This window comes from Melospiza melodia, chromosome 12, assembly GCF_035770615.1.
Source record: "Melospiza melodia melodia isolate bMelMel2 chromosome 12, bMelMel2.pri, whole genome shotgun sequence".
Classification (NCBI taxonomy): Eukaryota; Metazoa; Chordata; class Aves; order Passeriformes; family Passerellidae; genus Melospiza; species Melospiza melodia.
In genome coordinates this window covers 21883021-21902099 of record NC_086205.1, presented here as the reverse complement: position 1 = coordinate 21902099, position 19079 = coordinate 21883021, and the positions used below count along the sequence as shown (strand labels likewise).

Sequence of the window (19079 nt, the reverse complement as noted above, 5' to 3'; positions counted from 1 at the left end):
TTCCCTGCTTCCAAGGCTCCACTCAGAATGTCCTTTCAGTTTGGAAAGTCATTTATGCTGCACAAGCATATGCTCTTTTGGAGCCCTCAAGTAATGAAAGGGGAAAGAGCACTCTGGTAAAAAAATGTGCAAATGTAAGTGTCAGGCTCAGCTTGTCCCCACCTTTTCACAGCCAGAGTTGAAAGTCAGTCCATGGTTCTGCCTGGGGCTGTAGCAGAGCTTGTGATGTCCACTCAAGGGGAAAGCACAGACACACAGAGCCTTTTGTGTCCTCCTGGCTCCCATCCTGCAGATGCTGAGCACTTCCAAACCCTCCCAAAGCCAAGGCAGCTCTGAGCTGGCTTTCAGTAAGAGCTGGAAGTACACTGACCCTCCTCCAGAGTAACACATTCTACTTGAATTATACTCCTCTATCAGTGTGTGAAAACATGTTCATGTAGTTGCACTCAGTGCTGGGCTAACCCAGTCATTCCCAGTCCAGCCATGAGCAGCAGCAATACCAAACATCAGGGCAGTGCAATGGTAAGAGCAATATGGTTTATTATATAATGAAGAAGAAAAAAAAAATTCATTTTCATCAAGTATTCCCTCACGGGGGTCAGTACAATATAAAGGAAATAAGGAAAAATGTACAAAACAACCTGACAAGAAGGCTCTAGATGAAAGATGTTCAAAGCACTTGTAAATGGCGTTGCTGGACAGATGCAGAAGGAAATTAAATCAAGTAATTTTTCCCCTGCAAAATACAACTGAAAAGCTGACTTTATTTTCAAAAATTCAGTTCTGTCTCTACCTGCAGATATTTCAGGTAAGTTGACACAATTTTAGCTGTGATACATTTTTTAAAGGAGAGATTCCCAGAACTACTGTTTGCCCACATTCATTTCAAAGTGGATTTTATTTTCCCTTCTAACTTTATGCAGGTGGTAAGCCCAGCTCAAAATAAAAGAAGCTCAGCCACTAACTTCAAAGAAACCAGGCCCCTATTTCTCCACTTTCTGTTATCCTTTGGCAACCATGGCATTTGTTTTCCCATAATCAGCAACACATCTCCATCTCATCCAGAGCATCCTTGTATATGTGGTTGTAAAATAAAAAAAAAAAAAAAATAAAAATCACAAACCAAAAAACACATATAAAACATCAGCAGTGAGAAATTCCTGAAGGTTTTCAAGCCTTGCTCCTAACTCAACTAAAGTCAAGGTACTTCAAACTATTTTAGCTGGAGCAAGACCAAATCCTTACAGAACCAGATCAATGGTCCTCAAAAAGCAAAACCATAAGAGTGTTGTAATCCAAATGGAGGAGGAAAAGACAAACTCAGCAATGTACCTTGCCTGGCCCCAGCCAACAAAATATCTCTGCCTTGGGTATTTAATTTACTCTTGACCCAGGCAAAATTCCCATTGGTTACAGTGAGAGCATCACTTAAGTAATGTAGCAAAGGGACATCAAGCATTAGTAAGCTAAAATATGAATCCATGCTTATGGCAATAGCTTTCCCTTCTAATGCCCTATAATGGGCATCTAGGAAAGGAAATAAGCAGCTTTACAGAAAAAAATCTGCCTTTTGTTACACTGATGACCATCCTAAGCAACTCCACAGAAGTTTTCAGGGCTCCTTTCAATGTGCATGAAGAAAGCAAAAAGTCAAAACCAGACCAATGTTAGGCAAGATTGTAACAGATTTACTCATTAGTGCAGAATGTAAAACAAAAGCTAATGCCTAATACAAAGAAAATATTATCACTTTCATACTCCTCACAAATTCATGGATTCCACATGGTTTACTTCCTTGCCTTAAAAGAAATGAATGTTTAAATGAAGCATGAACTCTGTGGCTCTAAAAATAACATCCCAAGTTAGCAAAGGAATCATTTGAGGAAAAAGGAATTGGAAATTGACATTTAATAACAAGTTGCAAGGAAATCCCCATTTTGTTTAGCATGAAAAGAAACAAAGATCCAGAGGTCAGATTTGGTTGGGGGGATTTGGGGTGGGTTTTGCTGTGTGGGTCTGGTTGGGTTTTTTGCATCAAGGGAAAAACAAAAACAGCTATGTGGGAGGAAAAACATTTTCACAAATACAATAAATAATTGTTCTGATCCAAAAGCAAAGTGCGATGTAGAATTTCTCCATTTAAAAACAACCTACAGCATAATGCCTTAAATATTAACAAATCAATTAGTGGTCAGCACAGTAAAATAAATATGAGCATATTGATTTACATTTTGTTTCTAGCAGCAAAGGTCATTAACCTACTGGCCAATGTGACAGCTTCACAGAAGTCCTGTTTCTTGGGTTTGGTACTTGGTTTAACATGAGAAAAAGATTACCTGGGTCTGGAAAATGGCACTTCAGCTGTACAGTGTTCTCCCCAGCCCACCTTTGTCAAAAGGGTTTGCCCAGAATGTGTTTTCAGTATTTTTTGAACAGGGGTTTGGAGAACACCTTTCACAAAAAGAAATAAAATCAGGAGCTACTCAGTATCTAATGTTGACAAGTATGAGTTTGGATTGTCCTGAACCCTAAGGACAATGGGGAGGTTGGGTGTTTTCTCTTTGCAGTCAGCAACTTCCTATGCTGAAAGGGGAGTGGGAAGATCACAAGCCACTAAGCAAGGCTGAAGGGGGAGAGGAAAGCTTTGGCAGCTTGCAGGAAGGGCCACATCAGAGCACTGGGGCAAAGCCAGTCTCAGCTGCTTCTCCCAGCAAGACATCTTTCCTTCCATGGAGGAAATCTGTCCTACCTGAGTCCCACTGCCTGCTGTACCCCTGCTCTACAAGCCACCACTCTGAAATCTCCAGGATGATCACATTCACTTGCACTCCCTTGAACAGAACAAAGCAGATTCAGGCTTCTCTGTTCAGGGCAGACTGGAGCCACCACTCCAAGCCAGACTCAGCCCCAAGGAGAGAGGAGCCTGCAAGAACAGCTCCCTGCACATCCCTCATACACCCTCCCAAAAGCACCAGCACTGGGCTGTGGCCCTTCTGCACAGCTGGAGCAAACCAGGTTTTGACACCTCCAGCAGCCACTGGAAATGCCAAATGAGGAGCAGATGGCTGGGCTGGGAGTAGGAGCAGTAACCAAAGCTAAGTGGAGAACAGCTGATTTTTGGGACATGTGAAAGCAAGCAAAAATGCCTCCTCATCCCTAGCAATAAGCCAGACAGCAGCAGTACCTACAGCTCCTCCAGCTCATATTTCACAAAGGGTTGTTTTTCTGCTACTAATTGCAGCCTGTAGGAAATGCCATGCTTTAGTTTACAGCCAGAGGGATGTTTAACCATAATGCAGGGATCACTGTGCTGAAGCACATTGTGGTAAGGCTCATCTAACTCCCTCTGCCCCTCTGGACAGTGGTGTCAGACTGGCAAACCTAAGGACAGGACACAAAGAGAAAACCAGAGCCCTTCTGTCAATACAAATGATGAGGGGGAAAGGCTGATGAGAGATTCTGGAAAGGCAAATGTTCTTCAAGGCTACACAGAGGGTGAGGCAGGGGCAGGAAAGCACAGAGGAAACAGACTTACAAAGCTGTCAGAACTGTTCAGTGAGTGCTCTACAACCTGGGCACCTGTTCTACCTTCTCACCTGCTGCAGGGCACAAACCCCATTTAACTGGGTTTTGCACAAAGGAGAGGAAGGAATCCCATTCGTGAGGACACCCATTCCTCTGCCTCTATCTGCAGGGCAAGAATGATCTAGGGGGTTGTGTTCAACTACTTTGCAAGCACTCACCTTGCCTGGATTCAGGAAGGCTGCATTCAGGTTGTATGGCTCCCTGATGCTCACTCAGGGAGCTGAAGAAAACAATATTTAATTTCTGAGGAGCAGCCAAGTGCAACAGACCTTTTGAAGGTGGACTAGGAAGATGAATGAAGACTATCTGGATTTTTTTTTTTTTTTGTTACTCATTCTTCATTTTTTAAGGCAAGCAGAAAGTCCTTTTGGAATGCAAGAGGCAGGATCAGAATGGCAATAAAAGGAGGGGGAGGCTACCTTCAACACTATGCACTAGGAACAATTCATCCCTGCTAAAATCCTACTGAAACTAATGGAGCTGCATCCAATTCCAGCTGCCTGAAGAGGGGTGAGAGATGAGCCATGGTGCTTCCTGGAGCCTCTCTCTGCACCTGCCACTGAAGTCAGTGAAGCTGCACCAGTGCACAGTCCCAGCAGCACAGTGGGGGATCAGGTCCAACAAAAGCCACCTACATGCTGCACCGGCCACTGGAGACCATGTTTAATGACACTGAACTGGACTCCAATCACAGCTCCTCACATCTACCCAAACAAGCAGAAGAATAATTAACAACCCTACTTCTGCTCTTTTTCCCCTTCCTACTTTTGCTAAGGAATATCAAAACAAACACACACACACCTTCTGAGTTTGTCTACAATTCAAAAGTTGCTTAACAAGTTTCTTGAATACTTCCATGAGGCCAAAAAGCTGTTACTCAAACAGTCAATCATCACCCTGACATTTAAATCCTACATAACTTTGGATTTTTGATGGTCCCTGGAACAGTCAAGTATACACCAAGGAATGGAATTAAAAACCATCCTGAGATGGAAAAAGAAAGAGGGGGGGAAAGTCAACCAATATTGGTAGCTCTAGTTCAAAGCTAGAAGTTTCATCTTTGCTCTATAAACACCCATTAGGCTTAGCCCAGGGAATGGCATGGAAGTGGGACACACCAGTATCTGCTACCCAGAGTCCAGGCAGCTCTGCTCTTCCAGAGCAAGGACTGCAGGCCAGAGACCAACTCTTGCTCTCTTCTACACCAACATGCAAAGAAATCACAGCTGACAGCTCCTTCTATCTATTCTCAACCTGACTCATTCTAAGGCAGAATCAGAGCACAGCACATCTCTCACCTGAGCAGGTTTGCTTTCCAGTTCACTTCATTAAGCCACTGAGATCCCCAGAGATCAGGGAGATGAGCTACACCCATGGTATATTAAGGTGTCCAGGCAACAATATCAAGAGTAGAAGAGTATTTCTGAATGGGGCTAATCAGCTGAAATCCATGTCAGATGTTCAGAATGGAATCTGCATCGCAGAGGAAGCAGTAAGAGGAAAGATCCTCCAAGGAGAAGAGGTATGCACAGCCTTTCTACAAGGATGTGGAAAGAACCTATTCTGGACTGTAATGGGGGCCAGAAGCAGCAAAGTGTGGACAAATACACCACCTAATTCACACATTCACAGGCCCTACTCCTTCCCCTCTTTTACAAGCTGCCCAGAGAGTCAGTCTGCCATAGGGAAGCATTCTGGAGCACTGCTCTGTGGTGTGCCAAGAGGGGAGTGGGCTTTACACACAGTCCACCCATGTGGTAGGACCACAGAAGTTTCCAGCACTTCTTGGGCTTTGCATATTCATGCAGAAGGCCAGGGAGAAGACACGGTTCCTCCCTGCCACTCAACACAATGAAGAGCCTTAGATAATTAGCAAACAAACACCAAAAACACTTCATGTCCTGCACAGCGTCATCCTGCCGACTATGATAGAAAAAAAACCTAACCATACCAGTAAGTTTGCAGGTGTTACATGTACAGCTCAGAGCATACTCCTACCCAATGGAGCACAAAGCAGGGCACGTGGCAAACAGCAGGCGAGAGACAAGCTGCTCTAGTTGCAAACTACTACCGAGGGCGGCGCGTCACTGGACGTAGCCCAGGTTCTCCATCTCGTTCCTGTAGCGCTGCTCGGACACTTTGCTCTTGTGCTGCTTGCTCTCCAGGTGCTGCCTGAACTCCAGCTCCTCGCTGGCCCCAGCGTTGCACATGGAGCAGTAGAACTGCCCGCTGGGTGTCACGCACATGGCCAGGTCACGGGGGATCCTCTGCCGCGAGCGCGGGTTGAAGTAGGGACCTGGGGACACGACACAGAAGAAAAGCCCGGTTTACCTGTGAGGAATCCAAGCTTGAGGCAGCTCAGTGACAATGCCTAAGTCCAATGGATGTGTGCTTTTCAATTAAAGATTTGATTCTTTAGCAGATTAGAATCAATCCGTATTTTCCCCACAACTCCTCTGCTGGTTTCCAGATTTACGGAGGTGCAGTACATAGGACAGCACATGGAATTTTATAAAGTAGTAGAGTGGGCTTAATGCCTGGGTCTTATTGAAAATCAGGAAGCCAATAATTTATTGGTTAATAATTTATTAATTTTTAAGAACTTAATAATTTTAACAACTTAATTTAATAATTAAGCAATACTTTTTTTCTTAACCATCTAATTCCACAACTGGAACAGTCTTTTGATTATAACAAGCTGCCTCAGTTTAAAACTCAAAATTATATTTAGTAAAACTTTAAAAGATTTATCTTTTCCACATGACAGTGATTAGAATGATGTGATTAAACCGAGCTTCACCAGGAATCAGGGTTACAGCTAAAGTGTGCTTGTAAAACAACTTAAAGTGAAAAAGAGAAATAGATGCCCAGCTGGAGGCTGTAATACACTCTTTAAATCATAGTAAAGAGGCAAAGTTAGTATCTAACACCTGAGGAAGGACTCTATGCTAGGAACAGATGGTCTTAGAGGGAGGCTAACATGCTCTCTCATTCTGGTCATGGGAGTGCAAGTACAGGTTGATGTGCCACAGTAGGAGTCAAAGCACCTGGCCACCTGCCAAGAAAATAAAGCACGAAAACTGTCACCATTTAGAGCAGCCTTAGAGACAGGCTAAATTAAGTTACAAACTGAGAAAAAGAACTAACAAGCAGGCTGACAAAACAAAGCAACTTTAGCAGCTGGGGAAAAAAACCCATGCAGACATGAAGGATCAGCAGAGCTTGGACCAGCTCCTTTCACAACCTGACTCTGCTAAAACAGATCTCAGAAACAGAAGAAAACCAAGTCTATTTATTATTAATTACTATTCCAGCTACAGAATAGATGCAAGATCCAAGTTACCTGTGTTGTTCTGAACCGCATACGTGTTTCTCCTGTTCTGCATCATCTTATATTCATTCCCTTCTTTCCTTGCCCTTCGTTTGCCTAGTTCTGAGGCATCCCTGCAGATTACACAAATATGAACAGCTGCAATTCAGGGTATTCTGACAAAAGGGCTGCCAGAGACACTGGCACACGCTTTCAGCCTGAGCATGAGGTTGAACAATACCTACGAGAACGAGTTATTCTGTGCCTCTGCAAGGCGCAGCCGCTTGGCGTGATTCTTCCCCTGGTAGTGAGCCTGAGCCACAGCCGGGGAGCTAAATGAGGCATCACAAAGCTTGCAGTAATCATTCTCTGTAGCCAAGATCACTCGGCCACCTGGCTTGCTGGATCCCATCTAGCAGCAAAGGGAGAGACAGCATGTGAAACACAAGAAGGTTAAATATAAGCTGAAATGTTTCAATCACAGGGACCGAGACCACTGCCGTTCTCATCAGACAGCAGGAGAGCTGGAATTAAAACCCGTGGATTAGGACATTCTCAAGTTGTCCCCAAAGTGTTCTTACACAAAATGCATTGTTCTTGCCTTGCCTCCAGGAGAGCCTGCAAATGCCTGGCCTGAGGTGGAGAGAAAAGCAATCTGAACAAACAGCTCTGCAACAGCTACAGAGGTTTGTTTACATCACAGCAATGATTTAACTCCTAACTGCGGGGAGCTGATGAGCAGTGACTTTCACTCTTAAGAACACTTACTGAAAGGTAGAGGTGCTTCTCTCTCCTATTTACAGTCCATCTAATCTCTCCACAGCACCCTGTCTTTACAGCTCCCTGACCACAGCAAGAGGGGAAAAAAAAAAACAGTAGCAAAGCTGCCAAACCTCTGATCCTTAACCTTCAGGTGGGAGGACACCTGGATCCAGACTTCAAAGGAAGTCTCACATGAGTAGCTGCTGCTGTATGAAGGACACCTTCATGTGTCTGTGGAGTCAGACCACATACAGTGATCCAGGCAGGAGCCATGCCTCCTGAGCACGTCACATCCAGGCAAAAGTGTTTTGTAAACAGTGCAGCAGCAGTGATTCATGCAGCCATGTCACTGCAGCACTTGACAAACCAACATTCTGTCACATCTCCTTTGAAACTGCTCAAACTTAGAGACACACAGTTCTGATTTCTAGCTTACAATGTGAACCCTCACATGGCCCTAGAGGTATTTTTATTGCCATGGGCCATTTCCTCCATTAAAAAACACACCACCAGATACCCTGGCAGGTACAGCAGCCACATCTCCATGCCCTGGGCAGGACCCCATGCCATCCCACTTCACAGCCATGAGCTGCAATGCCAATTTACACGGGGCCAAATCTCCCTCTGGCCAAGAACAGTCTGTCACTCTGCAAATGATCTCTGCTTCCCTACAGGCAGCACAGGCTTATGTTGCAGCTTCAATCCCTGCACAGTCACAGGCAAAAGCCAGGTTAGCTGTCACATCTCATGATAAACCCAAGGGATGAATTCTAGAAGGAGATAGCAAAAAAACAGCTCTTTTTTCCTCTAATGTGCCCAAAACAGAATTAATCTGGATCACTGAGGGAACAATCCATTCACTCTGCACACAGGAATGAGCACTTCAAAAGGAGTAACAAAAGAGGAATTAGCTAACAGCCCTGGGCAATGGGTGTAGGAGCACCAAAGCACTTTTTCCATGTAGGCTTCCCCCACACAACAGAGGGATGATTGTGCAGAGCAGATGCCACACCCTCACATCCAAATCCAATTCCAGCAATTCTGTTCTATACCTGCCCTTACACAGCTATAATCAGCAGCACATCAGACTTACCTAGCAATCAAAGTATTTGCCAGGCAGAAATAGAACACTTGAAGTCCAACATTGTGCTGCAAGGGCAGATCAATATCTGCATCTTCAAAGGAAAGCAAACAGCTCACAACGGGCCATTTCCACCATCTTGTGCCATCACAAGGAAAATTCTTTCCCAACTCCTGCAGTAATCCTCAAGCCTGAGATCTGGTTATCCTTACTGGGGTTAGGTGACAAGCAAGCATGATCTCAGTCCCCTTGCCATGCCTTACCTGAGTTGGAAGGGTGACAACCTGAGGTGGGGCAGGCTCAACAGAATTACTCATCCTGGCAGGTGCCGGACAGCTGTTGGCAGCATAGTAATTCCTCAGCTTCTTACTGTGGTTCTTACCCTGCAAAGATAACCCAGATTAATCACTGTCCTAATAACAGTGTCTTACTCTGAAAGACAAAGAATCCAGAGACTGAAATGAGAAAGTGCCCATGAAGGTGGCAGCTAAGGTAAAGGAGCTGTCACCCAGCTCTGAATTTAAGAAATGCAGGCATTCCTCCCTGTCTCCAAAATGCTCAACACCTAGAATAACTGGGCCTCATCTTCAACTGATTTTCTCAATAAGTTTACAATTAGTTTCTAAGTCTGTTTCCATTTCACTTAAAACCAGTATTTTTGAGACTATCAAATGCTTTACACCTTTTTTTGATAAACCTGAACACACAACACACATTTCATGACACCGCAAACTTGAGTTAAAACATGAGACTGAACTTAAAACCCACATCGTATTTTATTTTCTCTTTAAAAACATATAAGTGTTTTTGGTGTTCTGAAAGCCTGAAACATGAGATTATGTATATGCATATTGTGGATGCACAGAAAGGCAAATGCAATATGTAAAAAATCACTTCTGTCCCATCATGGCAGAAATTCTGCAAAAATAAGATGTTAGAAGTGTAACACCAATCCAACCCACCCTTTCACCAGCAGGATACCACTTTTTCAGGGCCAACAGCAAATCTGAAATTTGGGTCTGGTGTCCTGAGATTATGGACAATCACCCTTTTGCATTCACTGGTGGAGAAAGTCACTATTTCCAATACTCATGCAAACATAGCACCAGGCAGAGAGGGTGTAGGAAAATGGGGTAATGCAAGGCTGACATGCTCTATCTTTCAGCAAGAATCATATGCAAAGAGTCCTTACCCTATACCAGGCAAGTCAACAAGACCAGCTTAAACAAAATAAATCTGATCTGAGCCAACCCAGCTGATGAGAGTGTTTGCATAAAAGGCCCCACCAGATCAGTTCTGTGCATAGCTCAGAAAGGAGACCCTGATAAACACATGGCAGCAGCCCCTTTCCTAATGGCACAGCTGGATCCAGCAGAAAACACCTGTCCAGGCCTCACAAAATCATGTCTGGAATCAGAAGGCCAATTTTACTAAACTAGTGCAGATATCAAATACAGGTTGCATAAAACAAAGGAAAAATCACAAGTGTCTGCTTTTTCACCCATGCCATCTTGGCACCACTTCTCTGTCCCCACAGACAGCATTTTTGCAAAAAGCTCCAGTAACAACACCTTAAAAGAAAGCACTGCAGCATGTCTGGACAACCAGCAAATCCAAGCAGGGTGAAGATATGTCTACAGAGCAGTTTCAGTCCATGAGGTGGTGCAGAGGAAGCTCCAGATGAGCAACTTGAATGCTGCTGTTCATGTGCAGCACTCAAAACCCCCTTGAGAAGCTGAGTTAGTCCTCCTGCATTAGCCCACACTTCCCTCTGTGCTGCCACAGCAACGCTGCTGGCAGTGCTCGTGCTGGCACAGGAATGTCTCCACAAGCTGCAGATGCAGCAGCCCCAAAAGCTGAGCCTCCTGCTGCTCTCCTTACCTGGTAATGAGCCTGGGCTTGCTGGGCCGAGTTCAGAGTGACATTGCAAAGCTTACAGCACAGGGGCTTACATAGTTCCTCCAGCATAGGGTCCTGCTCCACCACCTTGGCAAGTTCCTCCTCTTGTGTGTGATGAAAGGAAGGCCCCAGTCCCAGAGACTTTGGTGGGGACAGTGGTGAGCTGGCTCTTGGCCTTGTAGCCACTGACATAGGAAGGGATGAAGGCTTCTCAGGATGAGGAAGAAGTCCTGCTTGCTGTAGAAGAATCATTGGCCAGGAAGACTATGGGCATGCTACTGCTGAAGGAGAAGGAGTCTTCTTCAGATCTAGACCAGAAAGACACAAATGCTGAAATAAGCAACAAGAACAGGAACATCAAGGATCCAGGGGCAATCCCTGAAACTCCACTGCCTCTACTTCATGCCTTTTCAAAATGCCAAGCAGGATAAAGTCAGTTTGCAACACTTTGCCGCCCACGGGAACAGCAGCATCCCAGACAAGCAGGGCCAGATTACAAGACACTTATATAAGAAGTGGGTCCCCTGGCAGGTGAAGATTCCTGACACCCACAGCACCTGACAACAGCACACTCCCCCCACTGCCCCATGCCCACGAGAAGTGGGGACCATGCACAGCACACAGAGCTGTGTCACTGGGGGGACACAAGCACTGCCCATATCCTCCTTTGGGAGCCCAAGGACAAGCTCACTCTCCAGAACCTAAACAAATACTACAGCAGACTACTGCAATGGACATTTACAAAGAACCCAAATACTTCAAAGCAGATTTATTGTATACAGGTAGATGCAAAATACATAAACACAGCTATCCCTCAAATACTCACACAGACTTTACTGAGGAAAAGCTTTTCTCCAGTAAGACAACAAAAGAGACAGAGTGGGAATGAGCTGGAGCACACCTTGTTGTACACAGTCAGCTCCCAAGGGCTCTCTCCCATGGTCTTCTTGAACGACCTTGAGCTATTTTTCACATTTCCATTACTAACTACAAGCAATGCAACATTTAAAGCTACATCTTGTTCTGCAAAATGGAGAACTTATCTCATGTAAACCTTTATTCAATTATTTCTCAGTTAATTCAAGTTATTAGAACTAGCTCCACATTTCCAACAAGAGGTTCTGAGAGATTTATTTAATTAAAGTTTATAAATCACATCTACGGCCCAGATGAACATCCCTAGAATAATACAGAGCAGTGACATTATGAATTAAGGCATAGCTACTTTTGTTCATGTCTTATTAGCTTCTTATCATAACAAATCCTGTTCAGTGGCACACTGGGATCAAGAGAAGCATTATCTCGGCCTTTGCAGATCACTCCCAGCTAGGGCTGCACTGGCACCAACCATGTTTATGCTCTGGGCTTTGTTCATTTGTTTAAGCAAATAAAGAGACACATCTGCATTTTAAAGCAACGCTTGTGTAAAATTAGGGAAAAGTAAATGAAATGCCACCAAGGAATTTTGCTCCTGAGTTGCTTTAGAAAATAGGGACTTCAAAGGCATTTAGGAACCTGCAGAAGCAGAGAGCATTTATCTGGGGTAACTTCCGGGATTTTCAATCTGCTAAAATTAGCTGAAGATAAATACCTTCCACACTCAAGCTATGGAAAATCCCAGTTGAAGCCTGCAATTTTAGGTACTGTGTTATCTTTGGATCTCTCTTCCCAGAGAGATCTGTTCTGTTAGGAAAAATAAAACATAATTGAAATGAATGAATGAATGGAACTAAAGCATTCAAGTGACAAAATCATTTCTGAAATGTTTATCTCAAATCCAAACTTACTCTAATACAAGACTGGAGGCAGTTCACTTATTACTAATATTAAAGGTAAGGAAAAAGATTTAAATTATTTTTTTAAAGGCAGTATGCACTGGCTTGGGGACAATGTTTTAAGGCAGTAACAGAGCCACCATGAGTTTTCATATTTATATTATTCCTCCACCACCAAGGCTCTGCAAAATTTCAGAGCTGGAATCCACCACAAAGAAGGAAGAGGACACACAGGAATGGTGCTGCAAATCATCCATCAGCAGTGTAAATTCTGTAGTGTTACCTAACCCCCTTCCTATTTTCAGCACACATGACCCTGGTTAAACAGAACAGAAGACAACTTTTTTATCTTTATTTTCCTCAACTAGTACTCTGTAGACAGTCTAATTAATTTCTGTGGGACTACAGATGGAACAAGTTCATATTCATGTTGGTTAAATACATCATAACACAGGCCTATCAAGGCAGTTTAAATCAACTATGCAAGCAGGTAAGCATGCCAGCTAATTTCAGAGTTTTATTACATGAGTATAATGGGCCTCTTACCTTAAAATGAGAGTAAATTATAGCCAAATACTCCATAGAACAACATAAAGAGATGCACAGTAAATGGCAATTGAGATTCATCTGCTTAATTTTGCATGAGCATTTGTTGCATTGCATTTTTCTGCAACTGTCACAAATGGGATTTGTCATATACAAGAGGAAACAGTGCTTACAGGATCTATATCTACAGGGGGAAAGGTATAATGTAATACTCTTAGAAAATCTTTAACTGTAAGGTCATTTACTGTTTCCTAAAGTAAGCAGCTGTCTGAAAATAAAATTAAGGCTGCATGAGCAATTTCCACAGTAAGACTTCTTGATTTGGCTTATGCAATGTATGCAATTCTGGTTTTCCTCTGATGGTGATCTTTAACCACTGAAATTGCTCAAGTTATGTTCATTTCTCTCTTACTGGTATTATAAATAAGAAAATAAAAATCAGTGTATTTACAGGTCCCTTTAAACACTGCTGGTTGTTACAGGAGAAGGAAAAGGAACATTTTTAACTCCTCCTTTCCCTTCACATGAGAAGCTGTAAAATCTTTTCCCTAGGACACAGCAAAGGAACAAGGCACCTCCATCACCAGGGACCCCAACCAGCACAGCCCAAGGCAGGGTAGGACCTGCAGCTCTGCAGGGTGGGCTGAGGAGCCGTTCTGCCTGAGGACAGCACCTCCCAGAGCTCAGCCATGCCAGGATACACTCCCACGCCATGCCACTTGTCCTTGAGAGGATGAGAGGGGCACAGGTGCTCCCTCCTTTCCTTGGGGCATCCCAAGGGCAGCACTGGAGGAGGAGACCCAGTGCCACAGCCTGGTGATGCCCACCTAAAGGGGAGAAACCTCCCAGGGCTGGGAAAGGAGCTGCTCTGGCCTCACGTCTAAGGATGGGGAAGGCATGGCTTGACTTTGCTTGGAGAAAAGAATAAAGCACAGTGAAAAATCTACGTGTTCCCACCAGAATTGTTTTTTAAATGCAGCTGAGGCAACTAACAGCAGAGATGAAAGAAACAGAAATGGTGAACAAGCGGTGAGTTTTCACTGCTACAGGAAGCATTTCTTCTCAAGTTCACTCATCTATCAATACATGGACATCTCTTAATGTAATTGTGCCAGAAAGTTTCCTTTGGCCACGGGCTGGGCCTACACATTTCCCCTGAAAGGCAGCTTGTTTTATAACGCTGCAGGGACGGAAGGCAGCACCAAACACACACACAGCATGCACAGCTCTACCTTAAGGTGCGCTGACCCTCCGCTGATGGGGACACACATTCAGCAGCCCAGAACCATCCCTTGCGTTAAAGGGGGTATCAGAAAGCAGGGTGTAAATCCGACTCCCCGCAGGCATTCCTGCAAAGCCGCTTGCCTCGCACTCCGGGGGCTGGACAGCAATTAAAAACCACAATCCCTGCTACCTTACAGCCTGGGAAGCGCCGCAAGCTCTCGGCAGCGCCGCACCATTCCGGGCAGGCACAGAGCCCAGCCGAGGGGCAGGGACAGCCACCCGCACCCCCGGAACGGCCCGGAACGGAACGCGGCGGCACCGGGCCGGGATCCGCGGGACACCCCCGAGCGCAGCCCCGCCAGCCCCGCGCACACCCCGCACCTACCGCGGCCCCGGGGCTCGCAGGGCCGGGCCCGGCTCGGGCTCGCTCTCAGCTGCGGGAAGTGACGGCGGCGGGGGCGGGACGGGGCTGAGCCGGGCCGGGCTGGGGCGGGACCGCCGCCGCTGCGAACCGCCCCGCGCCAGCGCTGCTGGGCACCGCGGGCACAAAAACAGCCCCCGGGAGCTGCTTCCCATGGTCCTCGCTCCTGACCCGTGCTGCTGCACAACAGCATTTATATTTTTTCTCTTTTTTTTCCTTTTTCTAATATAATTTTTTTTTTTTAGCAGATGTTACAATGAACCTGATTTGCATATATAAACATCTTCTTATTCATGCTGCTCGCAGCCAAAATGAGTAATGATTTCCCCTCGAGCCACCAAGGCCTCACCCCTGTGGTTGGGCCACCCTGTTTCAAAGCATATGGAGTTTCTGTTGATTTTTCTCCCTTTTTGTTGGAGTAGGAAAGTGCTGGGAAGTCGCTACAGGCTGAAACCATCACCCAGATTTTTCAGTAGCCATCAGCCAACCCACTTGGCAATCCAACGGTTAGACACACTGATTGTTACTAATTTTTGTTACATCTTAAAAAAAAAAAATCCATTTGCCAGATTCATAGAATCATAGAAGAGTTTGGCTTGGAAGGTCTCCTTAAAGACCATCTCATTCCAACCTCCTTGCCATGGGCAGGGACACCCTCCATTAGCCCAGGTTGCTCCAAGCCCTGTCCAACCTGGCCTTGAGCAATTCCAGGGATGGGGCAGCCACAGCTTCTCGGGGCAGTCTTGTTGCTAGGGTCTCACCACCCTCACAGTCAAGAATTTCTTCTTAATATCTGATTTAAATCTGCCCTCTGTCAATTTAAAGCCGTCCCCCCTTGCCCTATCACTACATGCCCTTATCGAAATTCCCTCTCTGGCTCTCTTGCAGGCTCCCTTTGGGAAGGATGCTGCAGGTGGGAATCAGGAGCCGTGGTGATGTGGAGCCAAAGCAGCAAAGGGGCAGTCTGGCAGCAGGAATGCTCCCGGAGCCTGCTGTGCCCTTGGTTTGCAGGGTGTGCTCTGCCATGCCCTGCACGGCTGCTCTGGTGCTCCCACCCACTGCAGCGCTGCCTGCAGCATCTCAGCCTGCCCACGGCTGTGAGTATGGCCCCATGCTAGACCCTGGGGCTTGGAGAACTGTTCCAAGTTAGAGAATTCACCAACGCCCTCGCCATGTTCACACCTGGCTCTAAAACTTGCTTATGCCATCTCCGTTGTTGAAAGGATAAATACCCCTTGACAATAGGGTGATTTGCCAAAACGCCCTAACAATTAATAACGCGGGTTAACCGTGTCCCTGCTCGCTATCATCACCTCAGTGCCACCCTCACTTGTTGCATCTTGTTGGCTCTCACCGAGGTACCCCAGCCTAGCGCTCTCATTTCACACCCTGAAAATCCGCACCCACTTGGGAGTGCGCATTTACAATGTTATTTCTCTTCGACTTCTAATTTGTACGGGCATTCGCTTGGCGGGCCGCTCTTTCAACAAAACACCGGACTCACGTACAGCGACTCGATGGCAGTGGCAGCTGATTGTAAAGAAACCTGGCGGTCCAAGTGGGAAAAGGGTCAAGACTGGGCCAGACGCGCTGCGATGTGCAGGGCACGGGGGTGTCAGCGACATCAGGGCAACAAGCGGGGCAGGACGAGCCCGCGTTTGCCCAGCACACCCCGCTCCCCCGGCCCGCTCCCGCCTCCCCCCGCCGCGGTTCCCGTTCCGGCGGGCGGTGCCTTCCCCATCCGGGGTCAGCCCCGCTCCCTTCCTGTTATTCCCGTGCGGGAGGCGGCGGCTGTCGGGGAGCGGCTGCCGGCGCCGCTGCCGCCCGCGCCCGGGGCACAGGCACCGGCCGAGGCGAGCGGGGCGGCCGCAGCGGCGGGAGGCGGCGGGCGCGGCCCGGGGCGCGGCGGGCGCGGCCGGCCCGGGGAGGCCGCGGCAGGCGGGTGAGTGACTGAGTGAGGCGGGGGTCGTGAGGGGCCGCTGCCGGGGCGCCGCTCGCTGAGGGGGCTCGGGGGCAGCGCGGGGCTGAGGGGCCGCGGGGCCGCGCTCGGCCGGCAGGGCTGCCCCGCCGCAGCCCGCGCTCGGGGTGTGCTGGCAGGGACGCGAGCCGGGAGAGGAAGAATAGCGGCTTGTTGTTTTGCAGTGTGGGTGTCTCCACCCCTGGAGTGGAGCTGAGTGCTGTGAGTGTGCTCGCAGTGCCGGGGATGGGCTGGGTGATGCCGCTCGGAGCAGAGCTGCTCCCGATGGCCGTGTGGATGTGGGGGGATCCTGGCACACGAGGTGGGTGATGCCGCTGGGAGCAGAGCTCTCCCCATGGGTGTGTGTGTCTGTGTGTGTGTGGGGATGGGGATCCTGGCACACGAACTCCTGCTGCCAGATGCACTTGGCTGACAGGAGCACTGGCCCGTCCCTGCTACCTGTAAAACCTTCTTTCCTACCTTGTACTGCCCAGAGATCGGTTTGTACTGATGCTAAATATGAAGCTGCTGTTTCTTGCTTGTATTTCTGTGTTTTCTGGTAGACTCTATATTAGCAAAACTTTCGCCAAACTAACACAAACAAACACAAAACAAACAAAACTGTTTGTTTTTCTTTAGGGATTTTGTACTGTTTTCCGTATTCCTTAAGTTATTAAGATATCAGGCCAATTACTTCTGTAGCTGTTATGGGTATGTCTCCAATTTTTATAATTTGTATGTCTATTTATTTTCTTTTTTTTACTAAAGATCTAATTGAACTAAGGTCACTTTGTAAGCAGTACCTATTCAGAACAAACAGAAGGCAAGTATATATATACTTTAAAAGTAGACAGTAGAGAGCATGATGCTTTTCTTTATTTAACTCTGCAGCAAACTTATAAAGGCGTGGCAAATTGGGTTCTGAGTCTAGATTTTGTAGAACTTAATAGAAAAAAAAAATCTATGTTGTTTTGTTAGTTATTTGTACCTTCACATCCCTGCTTTGAGCTATACCAGGTGTTCAAATTTATCACACTGGATAAAGTTAGAAACTTTCCCATCATGATCTGACTCATTCTTTAGTTTCTTCCATCTCACAGTGAGTTTATGGAGGTGTACTCATACTTGTTACTTCCATGCTGCAATTCTATAATGCAATGTAATAATCAAAGTCCACTTCTTGTGTGTAAACTTTGTTAGTTCCTGGGAATATTCCCGTATGCGGGGTGATGGGATTTAATAATGTGTCTGCTAGGAGGAATAAGCTGCTCTAAAATAAAGCCCCATGTGAACTTAAAGCTTCACAACAAATAACTTTATTCTCAAAGAATAGCAGTGGAAAACTTTTAGAGTTGTTACTTATTTAGAAGCACATTTTAGCCAATGTAGAGAAAGCACACATCAACCAATCTCACAGTGTTCACAGAGGAATTTATGAAACCACACAATTCCTATGGGATCCATGGAATATTCCACTTTTTCATCAGGACAGTAAATGCAGCGGGTCCAGAGCTGCAGTTGGAATCTGACTGGTGAGATGCCCTGCATTTCCTGGGTGTTAACTTGGTGCCATTCTTAGCAACCTGGAGACAGTGCTCAGTGTTTTTTCAGGACAGGAGAATCCCAGCCTGCAAATCCATGCCAAAGGGTTGTAATTGGCTGCTCCAATTTGTCATTCAGTATCAATGACAAGTTTATTCTGTTTGTTGTTGCATTTACTGCATGAATGATGGCTCTGAGAGGGTTTTTTTTGGGAGTTTTGTTTCTTTTTTTTTTTTTTTTTCTTTCTGGAGTATTCTTTGGGAAAGGGGGTGTAGCTGATTTGTTTACAAAGCAATTGTGCTTTATTGGAAGTCATAAAGTGGTTCAATACTTAGTTAACTGTTTCTCTGATAATCAGGCTATTCCTGCTTTCTCTGAGCAAATGGGGGACACTTTTCCCTGGATAACTTTTTATTTTAAAAGCTGTTCAAAGCTTTAGAATATGAATTTCTGCAACCAGCAAGGAGTTCATGCTATCTCACAAAACAAACTGAGTAACCCCACAAGAGGTTTCCAGTTATTTGAAGAAAAGCACACCTTTAAAAGGTGTTGTGGAATAAGGAATGGACTTCCTGATCCACAGATCCTCAGTTTTTGTGTGTGTGGTGTGCTTTTTAATGGCCTGCTCATGTGTTATACAACTTGGAACAACCTTGATCATCATAACTTTAATTTCTTTCTGAGTTAAAACTCTCTATAAATGACTACACAACAAGCCTAAGGCTGACATGCACCCTGCAAAAACTTTTTTATATTTTGTACTTAAAACATCAGCTCTTTATGCAATCTTTGAGATTTCTGGTGCAGATTCTCTGGGTGTTAGGAATAACCTAAAAACCCCTTGCAAGTATCACTCATTTCCAAATGGAAGATTGTTGCCATTGTTAGGGGAGAGAGGGGATTGGGATGATGATGCTTTGGTTCCAAATCACACAAGAAATAATAGCAGCTCCAGACTGGCATCATGTAGCTTTGCT

General features: G+C 45.9%; 2 protein-coding genes across 6 annotated transcripts in view; one reads left to right on the top strand and one right to left on the bottom strand.

Moving 5' to 3' along the window:
• Positions 1 to 523: 523 nt before the first annotated feature.
• On the bottom strand, positions 524 to 16286 carry ZMAT3 (zinc finger matrin-type 3). 4 transcript variants are annotated; one of them, XM_063167273.1, is made up of 6 exons: positions 16112 to 16286; positions 10620 to 10945; positions 9002 to 9121; positions 7141 to 7307; positions 6929 to 7029; positions 524 to 5881 (listed from the first exon to the last, which is right to left on the bottom strand). In XM_063167273.1, exons 2-6 carry the CDS (start codon positions 10887 to 10889, stop codon positions 5670 to 5672), a joined length of 870 nt encoding a protein of 289 aa, XP_063023343.1. In that variant the 5' UTR covers positions 10890 to 10945; positions 16112 to 16286; the 3' UTR covers positions 524 to 5669. The 4 variants fall into 4 exon arrangements, with proteins under 4 accessions (XP_063023343.1, XP_063023344.1, XP_063023345.1 ...); XM_063167274.1 differs by lacking the exon at positions 16112 to 16286 and adding an exon at positions 14568 to 14643; XM_063167275.1 differs by lacking the exon at positions 16112 to 16286 and adding an exon at positions 14191 to 14377.
• A 228-nt stretch (positions 16287 to 16514) lies between these two features.
• The window catches only part of PIK3CA (phosphatidylinositol-4,5-bisphosphate 3-kinase catalytic subunit alpha), a 39585-nt gene continuing 37020 nt past the window's right edge, over positions 16515 to 19079 (top strand). The window contains exon 1 of one of the 2 annotated variants that reach the window (XM_063167262.1): positions 16515 to 16545. The gene's annotated coding sequence lies outside the window, so the exon portion shown is untranslated. Of the gene's footprint in view, positions 16546 to 16743; positions 16883 to 19079 lie in introns of those variants that run through there. The other variant, XM_063167261.1, reaches the window with a different exon arrangement.